This window comes from Grus americana, chromosome 4, assembly GCF_028858705.1.
Source record: "Grus americana isolate bGruAme1 chromosome 4, bGruAme1.mat, whole genome shotgun sequence".
In the NCBI taxonomy this organism is placed as follows: domain Eukaryota; kingdom Metazoa; phylum Chordata; class Aves; order Gruiformes; family Gruidae; genus Grus; species Grus americana.
Window position 1 is genome coordinate 76593282 of NC_072855.1, and position 24755 is coordinate 76618036.

Here is a 24755-nt window from a genome sequence, read left to right on the forward strand (position 1 = left end):
CCTTTGATGTCTCAGATTGGAAAGAGTGAGAAGCAAACCTCTGAATCTGATTTCTGGGGAAGGGATGTGAAAGCATTGAGGTGACTAGGTTAACATTACTTTCCTTTCCTTTCTTCTCGTGATCTGAGATGTGATATTCAACATTTCTACAGATGGGAATGCTCCTTTCTGGTAAGAGGAGTCTGTCAGATATCACCTTCCTGTCTTCTTGCCAGCTCAGAAAGAAAAGATTTAATAGGAGCTTTTATTCCCCTAGTAAAAATGTTGAAGGTACATAATTCACCTGTGCAAATTGTTAGATGAGCTACATTAGATTAGGTGTGGTAACGCAGTACAAGAATATTAGTATATACAAGGAACCCTGGCAGTTACGGTATAAAAACACAGATATAATCTTAACTAATCCTTTACAGCTGACATTGCACTGTCATACTGTAAAATCTCAACTTTTCTTTCTTTTTAAAAGGTAAATATTTACCTTACTATTAGACATCCTTTCACATGTGAACTGAGTTTAACAAAGAATAGACCTATTCTGAAGCTACCTAAAGCTAAATTAGGTGTTCAGACATACTTTCCTGTTGTCCTTTTCCCTACAAAAAGTTGTGATGCTCTGTAAAGAAGAGGTAATTAGATGAGAAAGGTGCTTTATTGTAATGATCAATCTCAGCATGCCACCATAAAAGCCCATAAGAGGGCACTGCTTGATCTGGGGCTGTTCATTCTTTCACTTACACAGATGTGAGGGAGACATTTAAGAAAGAAAAGTGAATAGTGTTCAATTATATACACTTACGTGATTGTATAACTGTTTTAATCTGGCAGCAAATAATGAAAAGACTGATAAAACGTTATGTTCTGAAAGCACAAGTGGACAAAGAAAATGATGAAGTAAATGAAGGTAAGAATGAGACTGCATTTGCAACATTCAGAGAGAATTCCTGTCACCTTATGTTAGGAATTGGTGTTACGGTGGTGCATGGAGGTTTCAGGTGAAAAGAGGGTTTATTTCTACTTCAGACGCACTGAACTTGGATAGATAGTGGTGGAAGTATGCCTGTGAACAAAAATGGACAAGTAGGACTGAAGAAGTAGACTTGAGAAATAGTACGGGCCCCATTTGACAGGTGGAGAACAGGGGCACAGACATCATGCACAGTTACAGAGGAAATTTGTGAGGAAGCTACTAACTGTATTCACATTTCCAGAGTCCTGGTTAGAGCTGCAGGACATCTTTTGCTCTGTTTCATTCAGCTGAACACACAATTTACCACTTTACACCATGAACTACTGGTATTTATCTTCCTTCATAAAGCTGTATGGAATATTCATCTGTGAAGTTGCACGTTGTTAAACAAAGCTGCATAGAGTTAGCTGCACGGTGGGAAAGATGACAACTGTAGCCACTATTTTAGTGTGTGACTGGAGATCTCTTGAGAAACGATGGATCTGAGCTTGGTGTCTATTGACAAGCAGAACTTCCCTGGCAGCAGCAAGAGGTGCACGCTCCAGGTGCGTGCTCCGACTCCCCATTGGGATGGGACCAAGATGAATGCTGTCCTACTTCCTCCAGCCTTTTAGGAATGAAACACAGGCCTACAGGCCAAAAAAGAAAGTCTTGAGCTCTGGGCAGATCTCCAAACAAAATGACGGGTGTGTGCAACATGGGGCATACTTACTCTGCTCTCTAGCTAAAAAATTATCAGGCAATAGATTGATGTCCCTTCCAGGCTGGCTCTGCTCTTGGAAATGTAATACCCCAGCAATGGTTTTGTTCCTGACTCTTCCCCATCCTATGTGGCTGTACAGAGCTGAGCTCATGAGTGACAAAAGCAGAGAAGCTCCTAAAAGCATCCTCCTCTCGGTGCGCCCCTCTCCTGAATTCTCATTGCTTTCCTTCTGTTCCTGCTCTGTGATGGGCAAAATCATCTACCTAGTGATGGATGAAAACGCCGTTCTCTCACCAACAGCACCAGGAGCGTGCAAGTCTTTCCAGTTCCCTGATGCCTGTTTGGTATTGGCATGTATGTGTTTAGATAAGCAAGTCAGCTAGCCCCTGAACCTCGGTCTTCAGCTCCATAGCAAAGGTCGTGCCCATCTCATTGGTACCTCAAGTGTAGATCCAGCCTTTGAAGATACAATTTTTGAAGTCTCCCATATTCTAAATAGAAAACTTCTGCAGCTATTATAGCTTTTAAGCTATTTAAAAGTCTAGGGATTTTTTCCTGTTTTGCACCACTAGAGAATTTAGGTATTCTTTTGCAGGCTTTATTTCGTATGTAACAAAAAATTTCCTGCTGTGGCTACTGTGCAAGAATTCATATATTTCACACTTGCTGGGAGAATAGTATTCGAATATTTTAAAAAGCTTCTGCTCTTGAACTGTATATCCTATAATGGAAAACATGCTGTTGCTTGTTATGAGCCTGGCCTTGGCAATTGGGGGTTTTTTTAATGCGTTTTTTGTACTTGTGTCAAATTGTAACATAATTTTAAATTGGTTGACTTTTTCTAATTCAAAGGATATTGGTAAGGAAGAGGAGAGAGACTCAGAAGCTGTGAGTTTGATTGCCAGCTCTGCCACACTTTTCCTGTGTGATCTTGGTGCATCACTTCAGAAAAAATCTCTTTGCCTTTTCTCTCTAAAAGGGGGATACTAATATTTACCAGCTGCTCAGCAGTGTTGCCGTGATTAATTCATTAACCTACGTAAAGTGCTTTTTGAATCTTTGATGTTCTGTATATACATGGAACACAACATTAGGGTTCAATGGATTATTAAAATACCTTTGGTACTATTTGGGGGTGGAGACACAGTCACATTTCATGAGAATGAAGAAGAGGTAAAGCCTCCTGTTCTACCCCTGTACCTGCTCTCATGAACATTTTGAGATAATTGAAATATGCACTGATGCGACTTAACAGAACAGTATTGAATGAATGTTAAACTTTGCTAACAAGTATTTCTTTCAATGATTAATACAGGTGAATTAAAGGAAATCAAACAGGATATCTCCAGTCTTCGCTACGAACTTTTGGAGGATAAGTCCCAAGCAACAGAAGAGTTAGCAATTTTAATACATAAACTCAGTGAGAAACTGAATCCTAACATGTTGAGATGTGAATGATTCAAGAAAGGAACCATGGCTTCGACTACAGCACAACTATTTATTGGCAATAATATTTCAGTATCTTATACTTGAACAATGTATTGTAGATTTTTAGCACTAAATAACTTTATGTACAGCTTCTCTGGAATTTAGTCTTAGGAAATTTTATTAACTCAACACAAAAAGATTGCTCTCCATTTTAATTGTCTTAAAAGCAAGAACTATCATAATTTTTTTGCATTTATGCACTAAAAAAGTAAATGGTATCAATTGCTGGTATTTTAACAGGTTTATGAATACACATTGAGAATTCTTTGCACTAAGTTTGCAAGAAAAAAAAAGCAGATACAGTTCCTTGCAGCAGCTGGGTATGAATAGGATTTTTCATAATACCATAAATCAACTTAGAGATCTGTGGAGGATTACTTGAAATCTTTGTTCTTTATTAGTGATGCTAGTAATGTGTATAAGCTGAGAACTCATGGTACGATTACAAGGAATTAATGAAAATCAGGTAAGTGTGAATGTAATTGTAGTAGCACTGTTTAACACACATGTATGTACCTGTACCCACAACTACCCTTTCTTAATTCAGCATATTTACTTTCAAGAGGAAGGACCAGAACTTTTTTTTAAAAACCAACTTTGGAAGGTAACGTGAACTCAGTCCAAAGCTACTCTTTATGTGCTAGAAATGATTTTTTTAAAATTCAGACTCTGTGCAGGGCTGGTATTTTGTTACACTGTTCTAAATAATGTCTCCGATGCTTCATTGTTAAATAAAACATTCCTACTTTACTGATACTCCATGGCGTCCCGCTAGTTTGGCACCATAGTCCGGATTTTCCAGTGGGACCCGGTACCAGACAGCCCAGCTAGGCACCGCTAGGCCTGGGCCAGCCGCCTTTTTCAGGCGGAGCGGTGCCGTACCCCGGCCAAGACGCTTTCCAGGCCGGGGGGAGCAACCGGGCGCCACCTCCCCTCGGGGCAGCTGCCCGGGGCCGCCCGCCACCGCCCTGGGGCCGCCCGCCAGCCCGGGCCCCGCACGCTCCGCCGCACGCTGTCCAATCGTGGCGCGCGTCTTGCTGCGGCTCCGCCCCCTCGCCGTCAGGTTTAACCAATGGGAAGGCGGCTCGGAGCCATGTTGGCCGCCGGCTGAGGTTGCCGCGGTAACGGGAGCTGTGGCAGCGCTGAGGCAGCGGCCGCGGCCGGGATCCGCTCCCCGCCGGCGCTATGGAGCTGAGCCTGGCCCGTGTGGACTACCTGCAGGTGGGCCCGGGCCCCGGCTTCGGGCGGCACCGTCCTGTCGTTACTTCGGGGGAGCGGGCCAGACCAGCGGCGAGCGGCCTGGGCGAGCGGGGGCGGTCGGGACCGTGGGGCGAGGCGGCCGTCTGGTGAAAGGGAGCCGTCCGGCGGCCCGTGTGAAGCCTGAAGAAGGGTACCTGCGCTCTCGGCGGCGGGACCGGGTCGGGAAGCGTCTCCCGGTGGGGCCGAGGCTGGGTAGGCCTCCCGCTCCGGCCCTCGGTTCCAGAGCCGCCTTCAGCGGGGCTGAGACCTTCCTCCGTGGGCATCGCGCCTCTCCTCCCGGCCCTCAGCCCTGCTCCCGGCCCGTACCGCTCCCGCTGCGCCGGGCTAGCGGCGCCGAGACGTGCCCGGTAAAAGAGCGTGTCTTCCAACAGGTGGGAGTGACAGCCCAGAAGACTATGAGGCTTCTTCCCGCGTCGGGGCGAAAGGCGACGCAGAAGGTAGTGGCGGTCGGCAGGGCAGAGCTTGTGGGGCGGGCTCCCGCTGCTTGGCCTCTGGCTGGTCCGAGTATTGGTCGTCTGGAGAGTTTCTTTACTTAGTACGTCATGAGGGAAAGCTTTGGAACCAAGTTCTTGGAACTGTTTGGAAAGCTTTTTTAAAAATAGAGAAAAAAAAAGTCTGAATTTGTTTCTGGGAAACTGTCAGAACCAATAAGGAATTTTCAGAACTTAAGGCATTGCTGAAATTGCAGGGAAGTTCTTGCATGTTTGTGTATTTCTGTTTTGCTAATGCTTAATATATATATATTTCTTTTTTAGTTTTCCTTAATACAAGTTCAAGCTAAGGAAACCTAGTTAGGAAAACTCAATAGAAATAACAGTGCGGTTTTTGTTTTAATAATAAATCCTCAATATGAAAATACAACTATTCCTAAATATGCCTTTCTGGAGTATTTCACCTGGTGGTTGCTGGCGCTTGCCCCTAGAAGGAGAAAAAGGATTGTAAACGCTATCGCTTAAATTATCATTCTTAGGCTTTAGTTTCCTCTATAGTGGTTTATCTAGCTTTTCTATACACAGAAATGTAAATTAGGTACTGTAGTATTTTAAGTACTTAAATACAGGAAAATATGATTAATATAGGAAAAGTATTATTTAAAAGTGTTTATGCGTGTAATAAAAAATAATGATGTATTACATTTTTGAAGGTGGTTGTTGGAGATCAGGACGGGGTCATTACATGTTTTGGCATAAAAAAAGGGGAAGCTGTGGTAAGTGGAAATGTTCCATTTAAAAAATTTATTTTTTTTTAAATATTCCTTCTAATGAACTTTGAAAGTCTGTTTTTATTGACCTGGGAAATAAGATACCTGTGGAAGGTGTCTAGGCAGAGCTGTGGACTGATACCTGGCTGTGATGAAGGCATCCACAGTTGTCGAGTCAGACACTAGTGTATATCATCACACAAAAAAGTTGATTTAACACCTTTTGCTTTTCAGTTCAGTTGGGCTTACGCCTGTACACATACTCACTTCCTATGGCTGGACAAAAACCTGCAGAGATTCACTAAGTCAGTGAAACCGATTGTTTTTTATGAGCCTACACTTATGCCCAGCTTAATAAAAAGAAAAATCACTTTATTTTATTTTTTTTCCTCTTGAGGAAGTTCATAGCCAGCTCATAAGGACTCTATAGCAATACAAAGAAATCTGTAGTCTTCTGGAATAAGAATGCAACATGTAAGAGGGACAGAGGGGGGTGGTGTGTGTGTGGTGGTGTTTTAAAAAAAAAAAAAAAACAACCCACAAACAAAAAAACTTAGAGCTACCAGGAGTGCTGAAATTTTCCTATAGATGAATAACACTGAAATAACAAAGTCTTAATTTATTATATTTTACAGCTTTTTAGATTTATTGACATAAAATGCTTGATTACTTTGTGATTCTGAAGAGAAATGTACAGGTTATTTTTGTCTGCGTATAATCCATAGTATCTTAGTTTTGCCAGAAATTGTAAAGCAAATTTATTATCTTTTATGTTAAAAGATTACCATAAATAGGATATTGTGATGATGAAAATTGCTTTTCTCTTTGCAGCCAGTGTTCAAGACACTGCCAGGCCAAAAAATTTCAAGATTGGAGTTGGGAGGAGCTCTTAATACACCACAAGAGAAAATTTTTGTGGCTACAAGATCAGAAGTTAGAGGTTTCACAAAAAGAGGGAAGCAGTTTCTTTCATTTGAAACTAACCTTACTGAAAGCATCAAAGCTATGTATGTATGATATTTTGCATTTTTTTCATTGCTGTAGCAGCATCTTAGTTTATGATTTTATGAAATAATTTTTTAGCATATTGTGTGCTTGTAGGTAACGCTAAGTGCCAGTCCAGCTTTAGCTGGTGCCATGACACGTAGTAAGGAACTTAGAAAATCATGGTGAAGTTTAGAAAGTGTAGGGGGGCTTGGAAGGGCTCTGGAGGCACTCACATCAGTGCAAACGCAGGTGAGCGGTGCTGGCGTTATTGCCACAGTGTATCATGTCCGTGTCTCCTTCCTGTAGCAGAACAGGAGCAAATTTTTTTTTTTTTTTGGATCGTGTTGTAAGATGCTGCCAGATGTAAACCGGCTTGAGAAGAATTAATATTATCAAAATACATTAATGAGATTTCTATAAAGATATTCTTAGGATTTTACGTGAAGACAAAATGGGAGGTTTGAGAGCTATAGAAACCATGGGGGTTTAGCATTCATAAGAAACTTTTTTTAAAAGCTGGAACAGCTTGCGGGGCCCGCCGATGCCTTGAATCTGCAAGCGGTAGTGCATGTATATAGCAGGGCTAAAAGACTATCACTGCAACTATACTGGGAAAATGCTACAGGAAGTGTTTTCTTTTTCTCAGGCATATTTCAGGAGCAGATCTCTTTCTTTGTGCGAGCTATATCTATAACCATTACTGCGACTGCAAAGACCAGCACTACTACCTATCAGGAGATAAAATCAATGATGTTCTCTGCCTTCCTGTAGATAAAGTGAATTGCATTACACCGGTACTTGCATGTCAGGATAGAGTCCTCAGAGTTTTACAGGTTAAAATACTTGTTTATCTTTTATGTATTGATGCCATAGAATTGGACTAATTCTTAAGGGAATCAGCATAGCAGCATGGCTTAAACATCATAAGAATAAGCATATTGTATCTTACTTGGCAGTGTTACTGTCTATAATGCTGGTACATTTATTACGTTTTTTTAGAGGAGAATGATGATAATAAACTTGCAAAATGAGGATTAATAAAACCACTACAAATAGGCTTTGGAATTCATAGGTGGAAGTAGATAAATTGGTCCCTTCTGACTAAAAGTGCTCACGTGAGGGAATTAAAAGTGTAAGTCTTTTATCAATTTGGAAATTCTTGCTCTCACAAATTACTGTTGCGACAAGTCTGAGTGATATTAAGTGGTTTAACAAATCTATTTGCCAGAGAAATTCACAGATTATTTTTAATAATAACACATTTCAAGAGTCCTATGTTTTATTTATATAAACTTCACCCTGTTTTGACTTAGAAATGGACCTCACATAGGTATTGGGAGTTTGTATAAGTGAAGCATATCTGTTACTATTATCTATAATAATTTTGTCCTTATGCTTGTGGGGATTTGGTTTGGTTTGTGGTTGGTGTTGAGGTTTTTGGGGTTTGTTTGGTTTTGGGTTTTTCTTTTCTTTTATAAAACTCATTCAAGATAGTTCTCTTTAGGGATCTGATTTACTGTATGAAGTAGAAGTTCCTGGACCACCTACTGTTCTTGCTCTAAATAATGGAAACGGAGGTAACAAGATTTTGAATATACACATAACTAAAGCATGTTATTTTACTGTATTTTTAAGATTTTATTTCTTGTATTTGTTAACTACGTTTTGCCTTGATTTTTAAGCTGATGTTAAAAATGCAGTGGAAAACTGACTGTGTGAAGTCATTTCTTATATACAGATAAATATACATACATATGACTGTCTTAGTTCTAAATTATATTCACATTTAATTGAAAGCCTGTTACAAAAGCAGTGAGATATAAGGTGGTCTCACTGTGTATGTACGAACTGGACTGTTGGGGGCCGTGTCAAAGTTCTGGATTTGCGTGTCTCTTACACGTGGATTTCCATAACTAGAATTGCTAGTTGCATCCATCCATGGATGGATGAGAATATTGAGTAGAGCTCACGCAAACCGAGACTGTGGAAGGATCAAGTTTAAAATAGTTTGATCATCCTTCTTGTTAATCTGTTCTAACCTAACAGAAATCGCTTTACTGTGTTAATCTGGTGCTTAATTTAGTTTCAGTTAGGTTGTGTGACAATGACATTCAGAGCTGGTTTGGAAAAGTAGTTCTTACTTGCTTAAGTCTTGGCACAGCATTCATTATTGCGTGTTCTGAATGAATCTCTTCTGTAAAAGCAATTTAATAGCCTGTCTTTGCTGAAATTTCAAGTATTGGATTATGAGTGGTTTTTAGGCAGAACCCCAGTGCAGGGGGGGCTTCATACACAGAAGAGTGATAGCCATGAAGAAATTATCAGAACAGATGCAGTTTTCATGTTTTTGTTTTTAAAGCCTGACAGTTCTGTTACACAACACTTACCTTGGTATTTTCTTTTTCCCGTGGCCTGTAGTGTGTAACTACTCAATACTTTCACATTTTTTTTAAATTGGTGTACTTGATTGTATGGATTCTAAATTCAGTTTATGTGTTTAGGTGATTCTGGAGAAGAAATTGTGTATGGAACTTCTGATGGTAAACTGGGTCTTATCCAGATTACTGGTTCCAAGCCTATACCTAAGTGGGAAATTGGAAATGAAAAAAAGAGAGGAGGTATGTGTCTCAATCTCTCGCTCTTTAGCTTTCCAGCATATTTGGGGCTTTATTACAAGTATAATAATCAAGGAATCTTATTCATAGATACTTTGGAGGCATATTGTAATTACATCACTATGTGATATTAATATGAATAAGCTCTCATTCTTCTGGTTTTCTTATAAATAATTTTTATAAATTTTCTTATAAATAATTCTAATCAGTTTGTCTTGCTTTGGGTTTTCTGTTGATATTATTTCCAGTACTTTAGTATACTTTTGTTTTTACAGTATTTTTAAAGTGGCATTTGTAAATCAGTGTTGATTCGTATATGATTACTGGAGGTTTTTATCATTTTGGTGACTATTTCTAAGTGCACATATACCTGCCAGATTTTTCAGATGTTCAGGGGTCCTAAAGTCTCTTCAGAGGAAAGGTTAGCATCTTCCCTGCAAGACTTTTTTTTTTCTTCTTTTTTTTAAAAAAAGCCATTATAAGGGTTTTTGTCGGAAGATGGAATAAGGCTTTCCTTAAACCTCCACGATGAGGCTTAACTGATCAGGGCATAGTATAACACTTTCCCTGTTTTAGCCTTGGCATGCTGCTTCTGCAGCATCTGTGAGCCCATACTCCTTTGGAAAGGAGAAGACCAGGAATAGAATATATATATATATATTTTAATTATTTCATAAAAGCTATCACTAAATTATTTTCTTAAACTGCTTCCTAGTATGTCCTTACTCTTCATATGAAATATGATGGAGTCATAAAATTTAAATTCCATCTCATTTTTCATATTAATTCTTGTACAAACTCTTGCTGCTTTTTTCTTCTTCCAGACTCCAAGTCTCTTTCCTGTCCAAAGATGATTAGTTGTCAGAGGCTGGTTCCGCATGTGCTAGTAGTGGGTTTGTCCACTAATAAGATAAGCAGCAGTACCTAGTCCAGGTCTGGCACAAGTCAGAACCCTCTTTCTGTCACCTTAGCCAGAATTCTTAGTAGTTCGCTTAATAATGGCTCTAAGTCAAGTACAGGAAACAAAGAATGCTTGCTTCTTCATCTGGCAAAGTTACAGTAGTGTGGACAGACAAATAGTTCATCTGGGGAAATGTTTAATGAGGGATTTAACCCTCCTTCAAAAGTAAGCTATTTGAACGTCAGGAGGGGTCTCTGTTCAGTGCTTTTCAGCAAGGGAACTGTGGTGGTTTTGATTTGGAATTGGTTGCTGTAAAACTCACTGTACAATTGTGAACCTCAGGCACAGGTGGGAGACTTCAGCCCTCTAGTGGACTCGTTCACAAATAGCACTAATAAACCTTAAAAGCCGACCAAGAATCTTTCTCTGTAACTGAATGTAGCCTGTGTATTATTGTGTCGTGAATGAATAAGGATGAAGTAAACGGGTTTCTTTTCTTTTTCATTAGGTATCTTATGTATTGATAGTTTTGACATTCTGGGAGATGGAGTTAAAGAATTACTCATTGGACGAGATGATGGAATGCTAGAAATTTATAACTTTGAGAGTGCAGATGATCCTGTCCTTCGATATGATCATGTAAGCCCACATTCATCATACTCTTCTTTGCTGGAAAAATTTAAAAAAAATAATCTGTATTTCAAAACTTAAAGGTATTTTCAAAGATCATTACTACTAAAATATGTGTTTCGGTTTTGATTTGATGAGCTCTGTAACACTGACAATCTAAACTTCAGAGCAATATCCTAATATTTAAGAACTAGAAGGTGAAATAGTCCTGATTTGAGCAAAAATTAAAATAGTGTGGAGGATATGTTACAGTTCTGGCTCTGACTATTGAAGTCTCTCCTGGGTGAAACCTAATCCTGTACTTCTCGCTCAGTAAAAAAATAACCCCATGTTGTGTATAGTCTGTGTTTTACATGTAAAATAATAAATGTAAGCTGTCAGGACTTTACTGAGCATAGTTACTTTGGTTAAGATTTTTTTTTTAAATAGTAGATTTAATCCATAGTGATTATGTCAGATTGCTAATTCCTACTGGAAAAATATCGTCCATCAGTGTTTTGCTTTAAACTGCTTTTTAATGTCTTTGTTGTGCGGAGTAGAATTGGAATGCATTTGTTAAAACACCCCAATTTAGCTGTGATAGTCATCAGCTAGCTTACTCTTTTGTAGGTCTAGATATTGTGTGTATGTGTAGGTATTTTGTGATGCAGGGAAAAGGAGGAATGCAACACTTAACCCCACAAAAAAACCCCCAAACTTCTAAAATGAGTGCAGTGATATTTTCCTCTGCTTGAATGTATTTATTTGAAGGCTTTATCAGAGAGCATTGCATCAATCCAGGGTGGCTGCGTAGGAAAAGATGGGTACGATGAAGTTTTAGCATCCACATATTCAGGTAAGCTTCATATCATTTACTCAATTAATGTTGCCTGTGATAATGTGATAAAAATGAAGCAGGCTATGTTGTTAGTGCAGCTTACATCTCTTAAAATTTTAGTTCTGATTGGAACTAGGATAATGTTTTGTTGAAAAGATCTCTTCTAATTTAATATTTACACTTAAAAAGTTTCCTGCACTTAAACTATGTTTTTATATTTTAAGATATTCATAGTGTGTTCTGCTGCGTAACACAGCAGCTGGTTATTCTCTGGTGTAGACCGCTGCCTAACTGTGATGAAATAACAAATATGTTAGGTCGGAAGGAATTATTTTCATTTTTTTATTTATATTAAAAATATTGATAGACATGCACATCTTTGTTTTGTTTTTCCATCTTTTACATAATTTTCTTCCTTTTCAGCTTCATAGGATTTTAAATGGGGTTGATTTTGCTTTTAGTAGAAAATAAAGCTTCCTCATGTGAGACATCTCAGCAGCCCCTCTGTAGGATTAGAGCTATTGGCCTGACTGTCACAAAGGCCATGATAAACATGCTGCATATGTTAACTGCTGGGAGCTAAAATATTGCTAATTCTCTGTCTTTGGTTTTCTTCAGTGCTGAAAAATTAGCCTACTGAAACGTCTCGTATTCAAAACTGTGTATTTCGGCAAAATAAAATTTTCAGTCAGATATCGAGAAGTAATGGTGTTCAGGTTCCCCTTTTAAGTAGTCATTGGATGGTTAAAAGACTCTTACACCTCACCTCCTATGAATTGTTTTGGTATGATAGGCTGCAACAATACTGCAGCCCAAGTCCTTTGTGGCTACTTTCAGTGGGAATGTTACAAAGATCAGTGAATCATTGAAGAAAGAAAAAAGCGAAAGCCTGTGTTCACCTGTGGGTTTTAAAAGCTAAGCTCTGGTAGGATGTGAAGTAGACTGAGCTTGGCAGATTTTGGCGGATGAGGAGAAGTAGTGCTTAGAGCAGTAAAAGTCACATTTGAAGCCTGGCAGCATAGGGCTCCTGTGGATTTTTTGAGTTCATGCTCTGTTATTGGGCTTTCTTGGTACTTGAAGTAGATAGCTAAGGAATGTGAAAGATTGTGGACATGTCAGCTTTTCTGGTGCATTTTATAATAATGCTATCTTACTGTTTTCATGCGTTAGATGACGTAACTAAAGCTATAAACACCCGTTCAAGTCTGCATGTCATACCTAAGGTGTCAGGATATAATCAACTAGTATTTGCTTTTATAAGTAAATGTAAGTAAACAAAGAGATTATTTATTTTTTTTTCACTTCAACTGGCAGCATTCAGTCTCAAAGCACACTGCACAACATACGGTTTGGTCTAAGCACGTTGCACAGCTTTTTTGTTTTGTTTTCAACTATAGTACGGCCAATTATTCAAGGTTTTGTCAGAGAAGCAGAGGTGGGGAAAAAATTTAAGCGCTCGGTTAAAAACTGCCAGAGAGGGATTTATTGGTCGAAGTATTCATGAAAAAGAGTAAATAATGTTTTCCAATCTGTAAGTTAAGAATGAAATCCATAAAAAAAAATCATGTTCAGTGTCTAGATTAATCCTCCAAAGAAAGGATTAAAGTCTCCATTGTCTCTACCCAGTATCTGGAACAAACATCACTCCACACATACAAAAGCTGAGTGTAGACTTTTCTTCATAGCTTGTAAGGAATATAAACTTCATATATTGGTTTAGGCTGGCTGACAGGATTGACTACAGAACCTGTCCATAGAGAAGGTGGATCAGGTGAAGAACTAAAATTAAGTCAAGAAATGCAGAGCAAGATTTCATCCTTAAGGTAACTGCACTAGAAAGAAATTTAAATGGAAGAATTGAAATGTTAAAAGCTGGAATGTCATCTTTCCTTCCTATCTCACTGGATTTTCTGTATCATTATTGTATCTAGAAGTAGAATTAAGCCTTTTCAAAGCAGAAATGAATAGCAGCCTCATTTCACAGTCTCTTTCTATCTTGCCTTCACGTGATGATGTCTTAATGCCTTCTTCCTCAGTATCAGCAAGATAAAATTCCCTTCTTCCATGCTGCTTATAGCTTCTAAATGATGGGAGGAAAGTAGTCACTAGCATATAATTCAAAATGTGTTGTACTCTTGGAGGGGAAAAAAGTTGTCCTTTCCTGTGACTCATTGAAAACTCTTTTGGCAAAGTACAGTAGAATCTACATTTTCATGTGATATAGTCTATATTTTATCATTTTTATGGATCTGGGAGTCACCAGTTGTTTCTGGTTGGAAAATTGTGGACAGAAGATAAAGATGATTGTCTTGCAAGCTTAATCTACTTAATTTCTGGGGTAGCTTCTATAGTTGTTTTTTTTAAGACATTATATGTGATTTCCCTTTTCTAGGAATGAATTGGAACACTTACAGATGAAAGTACTTCAGGAACGTGAAAAATACCAACAGTCTTCTCAATCCAGTACTGCTGTTTCATCGGTACCTGCATTTAGTGTGAATGATAAGTTTACATTAAATAAGGATGACGCTAGCTACAGCCTCATCTTAGAGGTGCAGACAGCTATAGATAATGTCCTGGTACAGGTGAGTATGGTTTTGTTCTTGTTGGCTTTCCTGATATGTAAATAAAACATTCAGAGACTTTCTAGTTTAAAAAGCAGAGTTATAAAATCTTAAGTATATGGGTTTTTAAATGTCTGAATTGATATAAGAGGGAATTGAAGTGTATAGCCTTGCAGTGTTGAAGTAAGTATTGTAAGTGCTTGTTAGAGAATGAATACAACTTTATTTGAACAGAGCAACATTACAATACTAAAATAGATCAAAATACCTGCTGTACTAGCAGGTTTCTACATAACTTTTGTGTTTGCTTTTGCATATCCCTCCTTATTTAAACAGCAATTAACTCAGTAAATCTTAAATGAGGTCAAGATTCTCACTTGCCAGTTAAATACCCTCTGTAGTGGAAAATAAATTTTAGAATGGTGTGGGCCACCTGTGCACTTTCAGTGTGGAACAGCATCTTATTTGTGTGTGATTGGTGATAAATGCTCCTGCCAAGTAGAGTGACCTTAGTTATTCCTCCTACTGCATCAGCTGAAATTAATGTTATCTTTGGTAGTCAGAAAGAGTAGTGGTACTGAGTTGCCTTCTTATGGGATATGCATGGGGAGAAAAATTTGACAAAGAGGAATTTGTGAGGTGAATTTCCCATAACAAATGGGAGAGAACTACTGTAGAATTTTATTTTTCACTTCTCAATAAAAATCTCATTTTGATTAAGAATGTTATTAGAGCAATGCTAAGTTACAGCTAGTATGCAGCTCTATAACATCTGCTGTTTCTATAGCGAAGTGAGGAATAATGAAATTGTTTAATCTAGCCCTGAACTTAATGTAGTGTTTAGAACTTATGGCTTTTTCTTTGAAGAAATATAAAGTGGTATCTGGTACTCCTCTGCTGTGAGAAGATGATAAAACTGCATTAAAAAAACTTTTTTTTAGGAAGTATGTTGCATGTTTATCAACATTTCCTGACACTTCTGTGAAGTTATAAAGCAGTACCAAATCAAGTAATTAATCATTAATCTCATTTTTAAAACAGTGTGAGATTTAATTTTAATTCCAGTGAAAACTCATCTAGATAAGAAGTGGTCTGTGTCAGAAGCATTATTGGAAGTAAAAGGATCATTATTAATTATGTAATATGATCCTTAGTTTCCTGAGTGAATATTGTAATCCCCTATTAAAATAGGGAAACACTTCACTCATGAACATGCTTCATGCATATGAATGAAGTATACTTTCATGTCTGAAAGATAGTTACAGATTTTATACTGAAGTTGTAAGCCAGCCACACAAGGACTCCCTAAGAGAAACATCACATTACTCCAGGATTAAGTAGTAAGCTGCATGTCTGTTAGGCTTTTACCTCTTGGATGAAGCAATCATTGCCCCCCCCCCTTATTAAAATACTTGATGACAGTTAGAGGATAAATGCATTAGAAGCTATTCAGGAACTTAAGCTCTTTATTTTTCCTTCCTCATATGTTCTGCAGAGCGATGTCCCAATAGACTTGCTGGATGTGGATAAAAATTCTGCTGTTGTTAGTTTTAGCAGCTGTGATTCTGAGGTAAAAGTGAAACAAAACAGATGATATTTATAGAGATCGCATGATGAAAGCTCTTAATACTGTATATTAAGAATAGAATTTGAATTTATATATTTGTAACTTTAAATATGTTGGGTTAAACTACTACTTTGGTAATTTTGGAGAGTTCAGCTTCATTAGAGATACTGCAGAATTAGGAGTTAGGGGCAGGTCCTAACATAAGGCAAAGCTAAATATGCACAAAAGGATCCAGGAGCAACTGCTCTTTTGCTTTTTTCTCTGCCTGATAAGGAATGTGAAGTACACATTCAGTATTGCTCTCTTCTCTGGGTTTGCCAGTATCACGTGTGTTTACTTCAGAGTAATTCAGGTGAACAACATTGTATTTCTTACTTAAAGAAGTTTGTCTCTTAAAAATCACTTTAGAACACGAAAATTCTGCTGTGTTGGAAGTCATATGTTTAAGTGCCTTTTTATATAATAATTATAAACTTAAATACTTATAGAATTACTAATGATGTTAGGGCTAGTGGGAAAATCCAGAAACTACCTTAGCATTATGAAAATCTTCTGTGAAGTCTTCTTCCTTGTGATGGTCCTTTATTTTTAAGAACTAAATTTGCAGATCATTGGTCTACCATGGAGCTTTCAGAAATCAACTTTTTATTTTAAGTTCCTTGTCATTTATGATGATTAATTTAGCTTTTTTTTGGGTGTATTTTCTTACTGATCTTACTTTAGTTTTGGATGTTGGACTAGTATTGGAGATGAGTGGGGCAGGCTGACATGCATTCTTCGGACGAAAAGTAGATATCTAGGTAATTTTTATGGTAGTATTAAAGAGTATAGGAGGCTTCAGTTGATCTCTCCTTATATAGAGATTTTTTTTTAATTCTACCATAATTAAAATTAATTTGAATATTCAAGGAAACCAAAGATTATTTTACAAAAGTTAAATACAAAAAAGTAGCTGCACATAAATAGCAAAAACTTTACTGTACAGGTCTACAGTTAAAACAGACCATTAGAACTTTTGTGAATCCACAGACCTGTTTTGTATTATTTTTCTGGGTTTTTATTCTATTTACAGCCAAATAGCAACTTTCTTCTTGCGACTTACCGATGCCAAGCAAATACGACAAGACTTGAACTTAAGGTAAAATGTTCCAAAATATTTTCTGTAATAAATTAACGATTATGTAGATGCCTGCTTAGGAATGGAGAGATCTCTACATGGACTGACTACTTAGTCTGAGCAAATGATCAGTCCAATTTCTACTGCTGGTTTTTTTCCTGAGAACCTTCTAATTTGGGGCTTGTGTTTCTTTATATTTGTCTCTAGAGTTTCTAAAGGCTTCTAAAAATGTGTTACTTCAGAGGAGAGCCCGAGGTCCTTCTTAAGTGTCCCTAACATGAAAGCAGTGGGGAAATCACAGATTGTGAAAATACTTGGTTCTGGTGACAGTGTCTGGAACTTTAAGTGGAGAGAGGCGTGGGAAAGAAAGGTCTGGCACTGTTTGTCCTCGGAAGTGTTTAAAGGAAGTAACCACTGAATATAGACTGGATTTGTATTTTGGAGAGGAAGCAAATCCGGTCATTCCGTGCTGCTTATACTAAAGGCATGCGGGTGTTTGGGGTTTATTTTTAACGATTCACCAAATTCGCACGTTTTGTAGCTGCCACCAGGGGAAATAATGAAGGAAAGCATGATCAGGAAAATCCTCAACATGCACACAGGCTCTAGGTTTTCTCTTTATGTAGTTGCCTAAAACTGCAGCTTCCTAATCTGATATGTGTTTGTTTATGTAAAACTCTCAGTCAAAAGATTATCTTTAGAAACTTAAGCCTGCATAAGGTGCATCAAATGTGGGGAAGTTGGGGGTGGTTATTTGTTTTTTGGTGAGGTTGCAATAATGGACCTAGTCTGCAGAATTAAGACTTATTTCTCAGGTCCCCTTATTGAGAAATGCTATTAGTGTGCTTACTGGTTCTGAGCAGGTCACTCTATCTCCCTGTGTCTCAGTTCTCTTATTTTAATTTAGGGATGTGACCCTGGCCACCTTTAATATTGAAAATACTAGGTAAAGGGTCAATAACACAAGAAAAATGAATCAAATGCATTCATGATACACAGAAAGAAGGGTTTTTTACTTTCCCACTAAAAGCATTTATAAACTTGCTGTTGCGTGTCATCATAGTGCAGCATGTCATCAAAACACTGTACTATATCACTCTTGCATTTGGATAGATTCAATCTGCACAGATTCTACTGCCACCTCGCTGCAATACATTGAGGATCTCCAGTGATGTGCACCTGCCACGTGGAGTTCATTCTCTTGTTGTATTTCCTCTACGCGCATGCAGGCAATACAACTTCTGAGTCTTGGTGATTTTATATCCAAAGAGAACTCTTTACTAACTTATTTTTATTAAAAACATTGAAGTGGATGTCTTCCTATGTAACACTGCTTTTTGAATTCTGAGATCCTATAAAATAGGGGACGTACTCAAGGTTATAAAGCAAACCTGTACTTGAGCTCTTTTTTTTTTTTTTTTTTTTTTTTTTTTTTTTGTATAAAGCTGTTTCAGTATCTCTTCTGCCTATTTTCGCGGCTGTGTTGGTGCTATAGGTGGGACACGTCTGTTCCTCGTGAATTCTGTGTGAGTGGCAGACTTCCTAGTGCAGTCTGTGTAACCGATCTCAGCAGAGAAGTGATGGATGCATTGCTGTGTCCTCAGAGGTGTGTCTTGAATGCGTTTGTACATCCTGCTTGTTGGGTGTTTTGAGGCTTAAATCTGGCCTCTTATTTCTCCAAAAATAGCTCAGGAAGAACTTTGATTGTTACAAAAGACGTATTTTGAAATTTCATTTACTCTTAAATTCTTTGATCTACTCTCTGCTGCCAACCACTACAGAGTGTATTTTTTTCCCTTAATTAAAAAAAAAACCAACAAAAAAACCCAAGTAATGGGGCCACTGAGGAATTAGAAGCAAGTTACAGCCTTTATTTTAACTGATCAGAAAGTAAGTTAGAAGGTTTTATTTTCTTAATATTTCATTCGTCTAATATAGCAGCACTTCATTGGACACTACTTCACCTAGTTTTAAAACATTCTCGATCTGCTGTATTTATAGTGGCACTATCAAGTAAATACAGTATTCTAAATATTCTTGAAGTACTACGGTCTTTCTTTAATGTATTTTCAATACCTACCAATTTTCCAAATTGTGGTAAATTAATCTTTTCCCTTTTGTTCTTTTTTGTGGGTTCTGCTTTTATTTCTGCAGGTTCGATCCATTGAGGGACAGTACGGTACACTTCAAGCATATGTAACTCCAAGAATTCAACCAAAAACCTGCCAAGTTCATCAATATCAAATTAAACCACTTTCGCTTCATCAGAGAACTCATTCTATTGATCATGACAGGTATTTGCAAAGAAAAATGAATGCCTTTTTCTCTTGAAAAATTGACACAATCCAGTTGAAACGATGTTTACTCTGTAAACTTAAGTATGTCATTTCTAACCCCAAACCTACAATTTTGAGCCTGTAGTTCCATTTTATAGGTTTTCTTACAGAAAAAGCAGATCTAATGGGTTCCTGCTTTCCTTACCATTCTTTATCCTTGTTTTCAGGTTATTTTGCATTTTACTGACCTGGGTTATAGTGCAGCCCCATGTGTTAGTGGAGCTGAGGGTGTGGTAGAAGGGAAACTCTTCTGTCTTAGTAACCGCAGTCTTTTCATTTTCAGCCTCATTCTCCCGTCCACCCTTTTAATGTAATTCTTTCCCATAGCTAATTTGGCTCCAAAAACTGAGCCAAGACATTTTTCCCCCTTATCTCTCTCTTGGAAACCTAGTGTTTTATGCAATTTCTACTGGATTTTTTCCCCCCCACCCTTAGTTAACATATAGTTATAACAATAACCAAGGTATTGCTTTTTTCAAAACAAAACCGAAAGATCGAAGGGATGATACCAAATGTGCAAATAAGCTCCGTTATGCCTCGTTCTTGATGTAAATGCTACGTCTGTGGTTTACAGTGTGGGAGACTGTTGAAGCTCTTAGTCATATTTGATGCGTTCAGTTATTTACCTTTGTCATAAATTTCAGGTTTAACAACTTGAAATGGGATATGCCAAAAACTTCCAACTAGTTTCTCATCCAGTTCTGGCATGCCTACTAGGAGGTACAACTTGAATGTGTGCATAGTTTTTTGTCTTGAAATACCAAAAAGTAGCTGTAATCTGCAATACGTACCTGACTTTTTACAGGGTGTTGATTAAAAGGAAACTACCATGTGGAACTAAACTTTTTTCACATGAATAACCAGTGCACTGACAGTGCCCCTCCTTCATAACTATTAACTTTTTTTTTTTTAATTTCATAATGTCCTAGACCCATGAATACACTGACGCTCAAAGGCCAGTTCAGTTTTGCCGAAATTCACTCGTGGGTTGTGTTTTGCTTGCCTGAGGTGCCTGAGAAGACTCCTGCTGGAGAGAGTATCACCTTTTATTTTCAGAACACCTTCCTGGGTACACAGCTTGAAAGTACTTACAGGTAAAATACAATTATTAAAGCACAATGTGACTACGCTGGGGCTTTTGTCTTCTTCATTCTTGTCCAGTCTGCAAGTACCACTTCAGGCACATACTACTGTTCGCCTCTCTGCCCTCAGCCCCGTCAGAACTCCCGTTAAAGACAACAGGAATCTTTCTTAAAAAGGATTGTCGAATATATTACCGGGGTGACACTATCCAGTAATGATAAAGAAATACAGATAATTCTGTAACTTGAATAAGGTTTTTCTTGAAGTTGGTCCAAAACCTAAGATTGCCAGGGAGGAAAGGCTTGATATATTTTTAAGATGATGGCTTGCTTTTAGAATTTAAAGAACACAGCTAACTAATATTGTGAAATCATTGTGTACTGCCTATTGTTTTCTAACTTCCTTTTTTTTTTTTTTATTGAGGAGCAGAAATAACTTAAAAGGCATTTAATACTCATGCAAACAAAAATGTGATAAGCGTTAAGCTGAAAACCTTTTTCTGCAACTTATATTAGGCAAATATTATTTATGTGTTTATGATTAATGCTCTCAAATGTTCTCAAATTAATTAGTTACACCTTCCTTCAGCAAATTATATACGCCCACCTGAAAATGGTACTGTAAAGTGGGAAAAAATTAATTGTTGTAATTATATAGATTACAGCCTGCTCCCAGTCTACCATATGTGTTGTATGCTCATAATGTAGAACGTTGTTGGGTGGTGAGTTTTTTGGGGGGAAGGGCAGAGTGGGGTTTTTTCCCTTCTGGTATTGAAGCTTGCTGCTTGGCCTCAAGGTGTTGGAATGACAAAACTTAGGAGGAATGAATACGTTAGTGCCATATAGTCAAGAGAACTGCTTTGTGTGTACCTGAGTTTTGCGTATATGCTTTGTCTTATTTACTGTTTATTTACAAACTGTTCCCTGACAAGATTACACTAGGAATGGGGAAGGAGGGAATAGCATAAGTCTGTATACAGCCATCTGATATACAGAGAATCGTTTTTACAGACCATCTATTTTAATGTAGGGACAAATCTAATGCATGCATGTGTGTTTAAGTTTTTTTTATTTAAAGTTTTTCTTCCTTTATAGAAAAGGTGAGGGATGTTTTAAGTCTGATAACATTTCAACAATATCCATCCTAAAAGATGTGCTTTCCAAAGAGGCCACTAAAAGGAAGATTAATCTCAACATATCATATGGTAAAACTTTCTTTTCTATTTTGCTGTCCTTGACTTCATTTTATATTCTTATAAATGGAATATGTATTATTCATTTGCTTGTTGGGGTTTTTTTTTTTGACTCCCTACTAGATGTAAATGAAGAATCTGTGAGGCACACGTTAAAGCTTATCCACCCTAAATTAGAGTATCAGCAGTTGTTGGCCAAGAAGGTTCACTTAATAGATGCTTTGAGAGTAAGTATCTGAACTCCTGTGGAAAGATTTTTCTGGGGGATTATGTTGTCAGATACCAAGGCTGTAGGGCTCAAGTCAGATGTGTGTCTTACTGGTATCTGTTCCATTTCTATTCCCAGGACGTATATTTTAATCATCTAGAAGACAGACTTCTTCAAGTAGAATTCCCATTTGTACTACGTAACTAGTGAATAACATATAGGATTACTGACTGATGTTAGGGATGCTTTAATCGGACAGTAGAAGGCAGCCAGCTTTATCATCTTAACGTTATCTTTTTGCCTGCTCTTATTTTCCAGTTCCTTCTTTGTCTCTTTCCACTGACCTTTAAAAGGGGGCTGGTTTTTTTTTTTTTAGATCTGGGGATGATCATCCATGTCATAATTTCTGAATTATCTGCTTATTAATCTTAATACCCTCCTCAACAGTTAGTCTTTGGGAGGTACCAGTTAGGCAGCTTGTTAACCATCAAAAACTTGCCATTATCTCTTCTGGTTTTTTGTTTTGGTTTTTTTTTTTGGGGGGGGGGGGGGGAAGGGAGATGAAAATGAACAACCAATTCCCCTTGTCCTCAGGGGGAATCAAATCCTAGTTGTCAGGACTCTTTAGTTAGTAGAAAAACTGACTGCCAATGAGAATGGTGTGTACCTGTATTATCGCTACAAATATTTTAGTTAGGCTTTATTTGGCAAACCAGGGAAGTATAGAATAGTAAGAATTTATTCTTAATGTATGTTATGCCTGTGCAATAATAATGATGCTGCACGCATTGCTTGTTTTAGGCTTTTTTTAGGCAGCAAATCTTTGACAAATTTTTTTTGGACAGTTTCTTTTGCTGTCATGAATTGTGTGATACTTTCAGAGTATTACTTTTTCCTTCAGACTTTAACATGTGCTACACTTTCTAGGAATTTACTAACTCTAAAAATTGAAGACACAGTGAAGGCCTTAATTAGGCTTGATTCCGCAGGATGATCCTGTTCTGGCAGTACTCAGTGCTGAAAGCTGTAATACACAGGATTTTGAGAACCTAGTCTATGAAGTGACAAGTAACATCTGGCATTTCATTAAAAGACTAGAAAATGAGGCACTTCAAAAATAAATCCTGCTAGTTTAGAAGGGGATTGTCTTGTCTCTGACTTACTTCCTCCTGTCAGACCCCAGCTTAATTTCTTCTTATTTTTATGGTCTTGTAATAATTAACTAGTGCTAATTCTTATGATTTAAAATGTCTTTGAGGAATTACAAGTTCATGAAGGAAATGTGGACTTCCTGCTACCAAAATACCGCAGCATTTTGGAAGAGGCAGATCAGCTGCTTGAGGAATATAAGAGACAACCTGCACATCTCGAGAGACTTTATGGTTTGTTGATCAATTTAACTTTTTATTTAAATGCAACTTCATGTCCAGAGAGCACGCTGGACATGACTGAAATAGTTATGAAGTCAGTATTAGCAGAATTGAAATAATTTGGGTACGCTTGGGTAGCTTCAGAACAACAATAGGTATGTAGGTATATATGTCTGTCTGGGCATACAGCCAAGGCTGCATCCTTACATAATGTTTTTGATTATAAAAATCTGAAGTTAAAGGTGAGGCAGTAAAACCTAGCACATACTGAAAATGGCTTGTATGCTACTACAAACTTTGAGTAACTCTCTAAAGGTTCTCAAAAGTTGTTCACCTGAGAACTTCTAAAATCGATTTGGCATCATAACCATATCACTGAGAATGAAAATATCAGGATTATTTGCAAGTGATTTTCCTACTTGTTCCTTAACAGACATCATCTTATATTCAGATGATCCTTGTCTTTATGGACATGATTAAGGATCGTATTCAAATTCAGGATGGCGCTTAAGAATGTATACAAGTTAAATGAGTGATTAAATTCTGAGTGGTCAAGTGTTACAAAACATCAGAAAACCAGAAAAATGCACCTGGGGTGGGAAGGGAGACTCCTAGGAGATGATCTAATTTAGTGAAGGAAATTCTGTAACCAGAATTCTGGTGTTCCCCATACACTTCCAGCTCGGAGAACCTCTGCCAGACACCAGCTTCAGTAAGCTGATGTATATGCAGCATAAGCAGAGTCCTGTGGTAGTTCCTCTGTCTGTAGTGTTTCAGATGTGGGTAATTCTAAGGCAGAAGTGCCCGCTTTGGAATGAAGCTGGAATCTGGGCTGTTCTAACAGCATTTTGGGTTTGTTTAAAAGTAAATCATTGTTTAAAACGTGAAGTTTAAAAAGAGACTTGTGTCTAAACCCAGAATCAACTAGAATAGTTGGTACATAATAATGAGTTAGAAGTAGAGATACCTCATAATGAAAACAAGGCAAATAATAAATCCTGGAATTTTACCTTTGCAGGTATGATCACAGATCTCTTCATAGATAAATTTAAATTTAAAGGCACCAATGTGAAAACTAAAGTTCCTCTTCTTCTGGAAATTCTGGATGGCTGTGATCAAGATGGACTGATTGCTTTTTTTGAGGCTGCAGCCTGACAAGGAAAAGGAGGATTTCTTTTTATTTTTTTAATTTTTTAATCAAAGCAATTCAATATCAAGTCCCAAACACTTTTTAAGAAAAATACTTTTACTCTTTTGTTGTACTGTCAAGTTTTAGGTTTTATTCATATTTATTATCATTTTGGACACACTATTCAATTTCAGTTCCTATCAAATGTTGTGTATGTTGAATGTGTACACACTGTTCTTCATAGCTGAAGGAAACTTGGAATCAGCTGTAAATACCAAAATACTGTTTTCAGTACTGTTAAAGACTACATGCAGCAGTCTGTTCTCCAGTTGTAAGAAAGCCTGAAGAAACTTAACCAGATTTAGAAGAAATGGGTGTGTTAAGCTGCCCCTAACTCTGGTATTTGCCTGCCGCACTAAGAGCGCCGTACGAGAATCTCAGCAGACTAGCGCAGAGAAGGGGGAGAACTCTCTTTGATTTTTAGACTCCAGCCAGGTACTGTGAAAGCTGTACGTTAACTCTTCTCGATAGTGAGCGATGGCATTAAACTTCCTCTGTCCTTCTCTGGGGTTTGCGTTCTTCATTTCGAAACTCCCAGTACTAGGTATCTTCCACCTTCT

At 37.7% G+C, this 24755-nt stretch overlaps 2 protein-coding genes across 3 annotated transcripts in view; both read left to right on the forward strand.

The window, feature by feature from the left end:
* The window catches only part of TRPC3 (transient receptor potential cation channel subfamily C member 3), a 42479-nt gene extending 38460 nt beyond the window's left edge, over positions 1-4019 (forward strand). Inside the window, exons 11-12 of one of the 2 annotated variants that reach the window (XM_054825159.1) lie at positions 826-901; positions 2986-4019. In XM_054825159.1, coding sequence (XP_054681134.1) covers positions 826-901; positions 2986-3128 — 219 coding nt within the window. In that variant the 3' untranslated portion in view covers positions 3129-4019. The remainder of the gene's footprint in view (positions 1-825; positions 902-2985) is intronic. The other variant, XM_054825162.1, reaches the window with a different exon arrangement.
* A 225-nt stretch (positions 4020-4244) lies between these two features.
* Positions 4245-24740, forward strand: BBS7 (Bardet-Biedl syndrome 7). Its single transcript, XM_054825163.1, has 19 exons — positions 4245-4379; positions 4790-4855; positions 5563-5625; positions 6451-6626; positions 7253-7439; positions 8111-8183; positions 9108-9224; positions 10631-10761; positions 11503-11587; positions 13290-13392; positions 13962-14154; positions 15629-15703; positions 16773-16838; positions 18972-19111; positions 20083-20247; positions 21331-21440; positions 21552-21655; positions 22895-23018; positions 24025-24740. Exons 1-19 carry the CDS (start codon positions 4344-4346, stop codon positions 24159-24161), a joined length of 2151 nt encoding a protein of 716 aa, XP_054681138.1. The 5' UTR covers positions 4245-4343; the 3' UTR covers positions 24162-24740.
* The last annotated feature ends 15 nt before the right edge of the window (positions 24741-24755 follow it).